This window comes from Azolla caroliniana, unplaced genomic scaffold (assembly GCF_043228905.1).
Source record: "Azolla caroliniana isolate FFs.n. ecotype wild unplaced genomic scaffold, voAzoCaro1.0.p SCAF_5, whole genome shotgun sequence".
Classification (NCBI taxonomy): domain Eukaryota; kingdom Viridiplantae; phylum Streptophyta; class Polypodiopsida; order Salviniales; family Salviniaceae; genus Azolla; species Azolla caroliniana.
This window is the reverse complement of record NW_028230440.1, coordinates 15,733,331-15,741,627: the sequence shown is the minus strand read 5'-3', so window position 1 is coordinate 15,741,627 and position 8,297 is coordinate 15,733,331. Positions and strand designations below refer to the sequence as shown.

The following is an 8,297-nucleotide window of genomic DNA, read 5'->3' as shown; positions in this document are numbered from 1 at the left end:
GGGCATGCAAGCAAATGTATGATGATCGAGTGGTACCGGTAGTAAAATCGTGGTTTGAAAAAGTCTCATGTTGGATCGGGTATACATATGTACAAAGAAAGGAGATGGTCAAAATTGAAGCCATGATGAGTTCAAGTGTACATCATGGGATTGGAAAACCAAGTGCGAAATGACATGGAACATCGGACCGAAATGACACCAAGTGAATAAGTAAGTGATTCGATGCCCCGCCAAAAACTGTCGTAGGATGTCGCCATCGCCATCCAACCCTGGAGTACTACTACGTCAAATTGCGAGAGAGGATACTCTTCTGGTCAAATTCTTGGGATCTCTCTCTCTCTCTCTCTCTCTTTTTCACTCTCTTATTTTATTATTTATTTTCGACGATTGGGTAAACACCCCATTTTTGTTGTAAACCGATTGTTTGATGGGCCAATTTTGGTCAGAGAAGGCATACATTAATATGTCTTTCTTTCTTTCTCTCAAAGATGGGAGGTGGAGATATGTACTAGTAGTAGAAGTAGAGTGTGTGTATCATGAATGAATGAATGAATGAATGAATGAATGAATGAATGTATGTATGTATGTATATGTATGTATTATGTGTGTGTGTGTGTGTGTGTGCAAGTGTACATGATGAAGGAAAGGCATGGAAAAGACAAGGTCAGCTACTTTTGATTCATTGAGAGAGAGAGATTAGAGATCAAATGCAAAGGGAACACCTCCATTTCCTTTCTTCTTCTAAAGTCCACAGATAAATATTCTTGATTTTTATGTTGTCGAATCATTGGACCCCGCCAATCACACAACCGAAGAAACATAAGCAAAAAGGTAACAATCATTCACTCTCTCTCTCTCTCAATCATATTTAATACTTAAAAGAAGGAAAGACGCCTCTCTTCACTATTTTATCTCTGAAACAAAAAGAAGAAGGGAGACTCTGATTTTCGGGTAATCTTTACCCTCATTTCTTTATCTCCTTCTTCATTTTGCTGAGATCAGGGTTTTTGTTGCTCATTGAGATTTCTCTTGGGGGCCGTGGGTTTTTCTTTTTTGGGTGCTGCTTAATTTAATTCTATCAATGGATTTCTCTGATCCATCAGAGATCCATTAGGTTCCAGCCAAATCCCTTCAATTGTTTCACTGAGCAGGGCTTCATTCATCAGAATTCGATTTTATTATCTTCACCTTCAGCAGGAGCTTCGTTTTTTTTTTTTTAAGGTTTTCAATTTCCCCAGTGTTAAAAGCGCATCTACTATAAAACGCCTCATATTTTGTGATAGAAGAAAACTTGTGATGAAGTTTCAGCTTCCACCTGGATTCCGATTTCACCCCACTGATGAAGAGCTTATTAGCTATTACCTTAAGAGGAAAATCTGTGGTAAAAGAATAGAATTTGATGCAATCGGAGAGATCGATCTTTATAAATACGACCCATGGGATCTTCCAGGTATTGCTCCTCATCTTTGTGGTTCGTTTTTAACAAGGAAAAGTGGAAGAGGAATCTATTCGTATATGAAATTCCTTTTTGCCAATTAGTGTTTTCTTCACTGTTGATATTTGAATAAAATGAATATGGACGTAAATTCTGTTTTTGTGTATGTTTGCTGTCTTCAGATAAATCTCTTCTACAGACTAGAGACAAGGAATGGTATTTCTTTAATCCTCGAGATAGGAAGTATGCGAATGGTTCTCGTGCAAACAGGGCTACAGAGAAAGGTTATTGGAAAGCAACTGGAAAGGATAGGTCCATAAATTCAGGCTCAAAGACTGTGGGAATGAAGAAAACTTTAGTTTACTATAATGGAAGAGCACCCAGAGGTGAAAGAACAAATTGGGTAATGCATGAATATCGGCTTGATGATGAGGAATGTGAAAGATTACATACTTTTCAGGTGAAGTTTTGATATCAACGAAACGGATTTGTTATGTTAATGCATGCTTTTTCTTTTGAGCAAATCCTTTATTTGGGGGTTTCTTATTTCTTGTGCTACAGAAATGCTATGTACTTTGTTGGATTTCAAGCGTTTCGTTGTTCATGAATTTTGTGTTTCTTTCTTTATAAATGGCTATGTACTTGTTTTGAATATAAGCATGGATTTCCTTCTCAGTGATTCTTTGTTCATGGATGCATATTTCTTTTTCAACAGAATGGCTATGTGCTTTGTCGAATTTATCAAAAGAGCGGTCCTGGACCTAGAAATGGAGAGCAATATGGTGCACCTGTTGAGGAAGAAGAAGATGATGATGATAGGGATGGATTCGAAAGAGAAGATCATCCTGTTGATTCTAAAACCAGTTTATTGGAAAGCGTTTTCGATAATCTCCATGGAAATCATATGGTTTCTCAAGGAGAGAATATGATAAAAATGAAACCATTGGTGACACACGATAATCCTAGTGGGAAGGTAATTAAAGTTAAAATTGTATTTCATTCTTTGATATGATAGTGTTTTCTTGCCCGAGTTTATTCTGAGTTTCATTGTACTCTTTTTTCATCAAGTGTGCCGATTCATCGAGCACTGCTGTATTGGGACATGAGTCTTGCATGGAAGACACTATCACAAGAAGTAGAGGTTTTGTGGTTCCTAGTTCTACTGAATCAGAGGAGAGTATTCTTCGAGAGCTCTATGAGCTTGTAGCTAGCGGAACTTGTGATACCAGCAATGTAGGTCTACAAGCTGGTTTAGATAGACCAAATAATGGAGACTTTTTAGAGTTGGATGACCTTTTCCCAGTTTGCGATGATGAGAATGGTGTAAAATACGAGGATACTTCAGTATTAACAAATTCTGATCTGCCTCAAGATCCAGAATCAGTGGTGTTTAATGTACTTCAACGAGACGATATAATACAGAACACACCAGAGGTAACTCTCAACAATACCCTCTTCCTATTCAAGATTATGCAAAATAGAATGGGTGATTTGCAAACATTTATAGTAACAGAACCAAAATTTTGTTTTTGTATTATTTCTGCCAGAATTCTGAAGGATTATTTATTCTTTAGTAATTATTAAGACTTTTCATGCTTATAACTGAGAAGTACTAATCACTTATGCTTTCGAACTTTTGACTTAACTACTTGATATGTATGCTAAGGTCTTTAAATTCACATCCCAGGAGTTCATATCATGTGTATGAGAGACTTTTAATATATCCATGAAAACTCCACCTTATAATCGAGAAGTTCTAATCACTTATGCTTTCGAACTTTTGACTTAACTTCCCTATATGTATGCGATGGTCTTTAAATTCACATCCCAGGAGTTCATATCATGTGTATGAGAGACTTTTAATATATCCATGAAAACTCCACCTTATAAGTTGATTTTTTATGGTTGACAAAAGAGGCGAAATAGATAATCAGATGATCATAATTAATAGAACAAGAGACAAGGTAAGAACCATACAAGTCAATTGGAGTGTGGCAATGAGGAATCTTCTATAAGCACTTATGATGGACACAATTCCATTTTAAAGAATGTGACCTTTGACCCGTATGTAGGTGTCATTCAAGCAAAAAAAATAAATACAGTATTAGGAACGTGAAGGAAAAACTATTAATATTATCATCCAAAAAGGAAAACATAGTATTGTAGAGAAATGGTGGCTCATGGCATTCAGATATGTCAAAAACATACAAAGTGAAGCGCTGTTTCGTTTGGTTTTAACATTGAAACAACACCATCATGGTGGCGGGACATTAGAATGTTGAGAATGAGATAACTTATGTATGTAATGTGAAAAGGGTTACGAGAAGACGTACATATTTTTTGTAAAATGGCAACAGCCTTTGTTTTTATTGTAGTTTTAACCTTTCGCAGAATAGGGTAAAAATATGGCAAAACCTGTCATAACAACAGAGAATTTCAGAAGAAAAAAGAGCTGAGAGACATAATGAAGATGGGTAAATGCACCAGCAAGACGCCTGAATTGAGATACTGGTCAAACATTGTTGAAAATCACCTCCTTCATTCTTTGGGGGTTTTGATTGTGAACACCTTATTTCACTCGTTTCCTCTGTCTGCTGCATTTTCTATGTTCTATTATCTCTTTCACCATTCCATTGTGCACTTTTGGATGCATGGGATCATAGTTGTGTGATGGGAGTGGGAGAGAGTGTAACTAATGCACTGATAATTTTAGCTTTCAAAAAGCTTCGCAGTGCTATGTATCGCAGAGGCGAAGTATGTACATGTTGCTAGCAATGCCTGTCTGTCTTCTTATACAAGCTATGTGTATATTTAAACATATATGCTTCTTCTGTAGCAGGAATGTTCTAACCTCTACGCATACTTCATATGCAAACATCAATATAGAATGCAGCATATTCCCGTATTTATTGACTCATGAAGAAAATTTGAACTTCCCTAAATTGTGTATGAAATTTCTACTGTTCGACTATGTAAAATTATAGAGATGAGGAACTGAAAACTCCAGTTTCTCTCCTTTTGTTTCTTCACAATTTCTTGACTCATTCTTACTTGAACATATGGTTAAAAAATATGTGATTGTGCATAATTTATGGATACTCCTTGGAAATACTTTTTCTATTATGTTAATAACTTGATGGAGTATACTCATTCGTGAAATGATTGATGGCCTCTCGGTATGTTTACTTGATGTGATTGTGACATATCAACTGGCATATACTCTTATTGCACTCACAAATTTGAGTGTGAGTTATGAAGTGCATGTAATAGAGACCAGATAATTATCTACGCTTCTTGACATGGACGTGTACAAGGTGTATAAATTTGGAGTGCCTTCTGATAGTGGATTTCTCATGTAATCTGATTTTCTTATGATGAATATCTCTGTGGTTTGTTTCTTCTTCATCGCGCTCTCTATGTTACTCTTTTTTTTATTTTAATAAATGATTTTTTTTATACAGATGTGTTTTTTTTTTCTTGTTTTAATTTCTTTACAACTTGTTTATTTGGGTTTCCATAATTCTCATATTTTTAATGCAGAAAAAGCTCATGCGATCAATAACATTTATATGCATACCATTTTCTCTGAGCAATTCTAAGATTATTTCCAGCTAATGAGGTTATAATTTGCAGATCTATTATGTATGCTCTTTAGCATGTAACTATTCTGCCTAAAGTGATACCAGAATCTAACTCATCCTTGGTCGTCATCTTGAGCTGTAAATAATCATTCGGATTGAAAAGTCATTGCGAATAGAACTTGTGGTCAGTAAGAGGTGATTGTTGCAGTTGTTGCTATCTGAACGGGATTGCACACTATAATGATATGTCACAGGAGAATACAGCTCGTATCAATTGTGTATTAATCCTGTTATTAACGAATGCACTACTGAGTTTTGAGTTTCTCCGATAGAAGTTTAAAAAACAGTTATCTAATAGAATACAGAGAAAATATACTATAGTTCCTTTCTCTTGGAGGAACTGTGAAAATTTGAGCAGGCATATTCTTAACATTTTTGACAAATTTAAAATTTCAGGTGGGAATACTTGATGTGGTTGATTATCACCAAAACTTCCATCTTCAATCTAATGGTCTGGAGGTGGTGGAAAGTACACTACTGTCGGCAGGTATATATAGATATATAGACATGATTTCTGAGGAGTCTACTTTGAGAGATTCTTGTACCGATGATTTGCTTATATTTGAACAGCAGAAAATGCTACACTTAGCCAGTTCCCTATGGTTGGGGAGTCCGAATATGATCAAATTCTTGAGTTTTTCGAGCCACTCAATGTGTTTTATGCTGAAGAAAATGGATCATCCAACGCGGGGTTAGATGAAAACATGCAAAGAAAGTTGTTTGAATCTGTCATTTTATCGGATGATATGCAATATTTTGACACCCCTCAATTGTTTGAAGACGTTGACATGGAGAACCATCTGAAAAACAACACCGGTAATATTGTTTCTGATATGAGTTCTTTGGCATCATATCAAAACCAAAATCACAGCATATCAAATGATGGAAAAATTAGTGAAGAAAGTATAGAAGAAGTTGATATGTTCCCAGCACAACAAAGGAAAGGAATGAATCTTGTCCTCAAGTACCTGGAAGGTCTTCCTGCATTTCCAGCTTCAGCCGCTGATTTGTCCCCAAAATCCACATCATCAAAAGGATCTACTAGTGAAGAAACGGCGGACCTGAGTTCACAAAGTGTCAAGAAGAAGCAAAAGCTTGTGAGATCCTTCTCTATTAATGCTGCTCAAAGGGATAATGAAAATGGATCTAGTGTTGGGTACTTTGTGCTAGCTTTTATTGTCATGATGTGTGGTATCTTTTGTTTGCTGATTTCGAGTAGCATGTGGAAGCTTGTGGAGGGGGGTATACAAGTTTATTCTTTCATAAAAAAATAGGAGTGAGGGTCGTAAATAGATGTTATCACTTTCTTGATGGAGCATTTTGGGGATGGGGAGGGTTTATATAACTGAACCAGTTTATTCTCTCATAGAGGCAAGGCCACCCTTTTATGGATAAATAACCAAACGGCTTCACCACCATTAATTCTTCACATAGGAAGTTTGTTTGAGTCCACTACTAGCATGGTATGGAGCTTCACTTGTTCATTTGATGTATAGTACATTTTATGTATGGTATATTGCGAAGGAACGTGGGGTAAACAACGAACATTGGTTCGGAGGACCTTGGTTGTCCTCATATTTGTAAACATCAAATTATTATTCAGTCTCTCGAGTTTTTGTAGCTAGGAACCACCAAAGGTGCTTCTCTAATGGAAGTGATCAATAAGGGTACAATATTACTATATATGTCATCCTTGTGATGTGATGAGTATCATCTTTGAGATACTCATGAAAGATTACAGCTCAAACTCTGCTCATCTAGTTGACCTAGATATTGTGATGATCAGTTAGTTAAAGTATGACCTTATAGCTTGATGCAATAGATCATGAGAAACATCTATATTTTTACAAGTAAATTAATTGCAACTAACTGGAACTGAAATTGTTAGCTTTTTCATGATGATTTGTACAATCTATCGATTTAACTAAGCACATCGATGATGGTTTTGGCAATGGGAATGGTATCATGGTATCATGGATGCGGACTGATAAGTATGGGTTTCTTGTTTTGAGAGTCCCTACTGTTCAGCAATGTAGGACTTTGTCTTTTAGTAATTTGTTGATGCCATACCGAGCATTATGTTCCAATACTTTGCAAAGCCGGGCAAAGCTCATACTTGAAGAACCAATGTTCTTACCTCTTTGTTATAGGATAATATTATGGAATACCATCATTTTTTAGTGATTCTAACCCCTCATTATAAAGTATGTAAATAATGCACGCCAAAATTTTCATGGTATTGGCATTTATCTATCTCCAATCATTGGTTGAAGTTATCACTTTATTCAATGTGTATGAAATCCTTTGAGCCAATAACGATTGAAACATTTATCTTCCCCAACTAACCTTGGAGATTATTGTTGTTCTCTACTTTGAGGTTAGAGGACTTCATTTCCTTGTTCTACTTATGTTATGATGTGTGATAAAAAGCATTCTCATGTTTAACCCACACAAATTTAGTCTTCCAACATTTTTGGAGTTTATTATTGTTCTCTACTTTGAGGATATTAGTTTTGAGAGCTTAATTTTCTTGCTCCCTTTATGATGTGTGATAAAAAGCATTCTCATGTTCAACCCACTAAGATCTATTTTGAGATTATTACTTTTGAATACTTTATTTTTTGGTCCCTAGGATGGAACAACGTGATTATGCTCATGATTGTGGAGATATCAAGCTCAACAATCCAATGTGTATGTGATCCCACAAGTAGCGGCTACACATGTGTGACTCAATTGTCCACCATGTGTGTGATTAGAGAAGTAATTCCCTTGGAATTCCTTTATCATAACCTTATAAGGCACTTTTCCTTTAGTCCATAAAGAGGATATTCTGTCTCCTACCCAAATTGATGGAGTGAGTGGTTACAAATCTAATGAGAAAATGCTATATTATGCAACTTTCTCACCTTTTTTAAAGCGTTGGTTCATTGTATATTCCTTTTCTAATATACATATTTGTCCTTGTTATACACATTAATCTCTCTCTCTCTCTCTGAAAACACCATAGCACCATTGATCACCTTATCACCCTTCAAGTATTAATGGAGGAAAGTCACCTTAGAGGTAAAGGTTTATATTGTTGCTTCGTAGACTTCAAGAAAGTTTTTGATATGGTATCTTGTGAGCATCCTTGGAGGCGAATGGAAGAGCTCGAGATGCTAAGTGAATATATGCTTGCAATTTCCTGAATCTATGAGAAAGTTATATGTTGTGTGTGTATG

At 35.8% G+C, this 8,297-nt stretch overlaps 1 protein-coding gene across 2 annotated transcripts; it reads left to right on the top strand.

Moving 5' to 3' along the window:
• The first annotated feature begins 1,192 nt into the window (after positions 1-1,192).
• LOC147864219 (NAC domain-containing protein 82-like) lies at positions 1,193-6,888 on the top strand. 2 transcript variants are annotated; one of them, XM_087319978.1, is made up of 6 exons: positions 1,193-1,450; positions 1,618-1,895; positions 2,151-2,408; positions 2,504-2,869; positions 5,473-5,563; positions 5,647-6,888. In XM_087319978.1, the coding sequence occupies exons 1-6, from the start codon at positions 1,297-1,299 to the stop codon at positions 6,348-6,350; spliced, it is 1,851 nt and encodes a 616-aa protein (XP_087176104.1). In that variant the 5' UTR covers positions 1,193-1,296; the 3' UTR covers positions 6,351-6,888. The 2 variants fall into 2 exon arrangements, with proteins under 2 accessions (XP_087176104.1, XP_087176103.1); XM_087319977.1 differs by having other exon boundaries at positions 1,199-1,450; positions 5,650-6,888.
• The last annotated feature ends 1,409 nt before the right edge of the window (positions 6,889-8,297 follow it).

What these genes read in the sequence shown, in the direction of transcription:
- LOC147864219 (XM_087319978.1), top strand. Translation starts at nt 1,297, where the DNA reads ATGAAGTTTCAGCTTCCACCTGGATTCCGATTTCACCCCACTGATGAA. An exon ending in TAATACAGAACACACCAGAG is followed by an intron (nt 2,870 to 5,472) that starts GTAACTCTCAAC and finishes TTAAAATTTCAG; the next exon opens with GTGGGAATACTTGATGTGGT. An exon ending in AAGTACACTACTGTCGGCAG is followed by an intron (nt 5,564 to 5,646) that starts GTATATATAGAT and finishes ATATTTGAACAG; the next exon opens with CAGAAAATGCTACACTTAGC.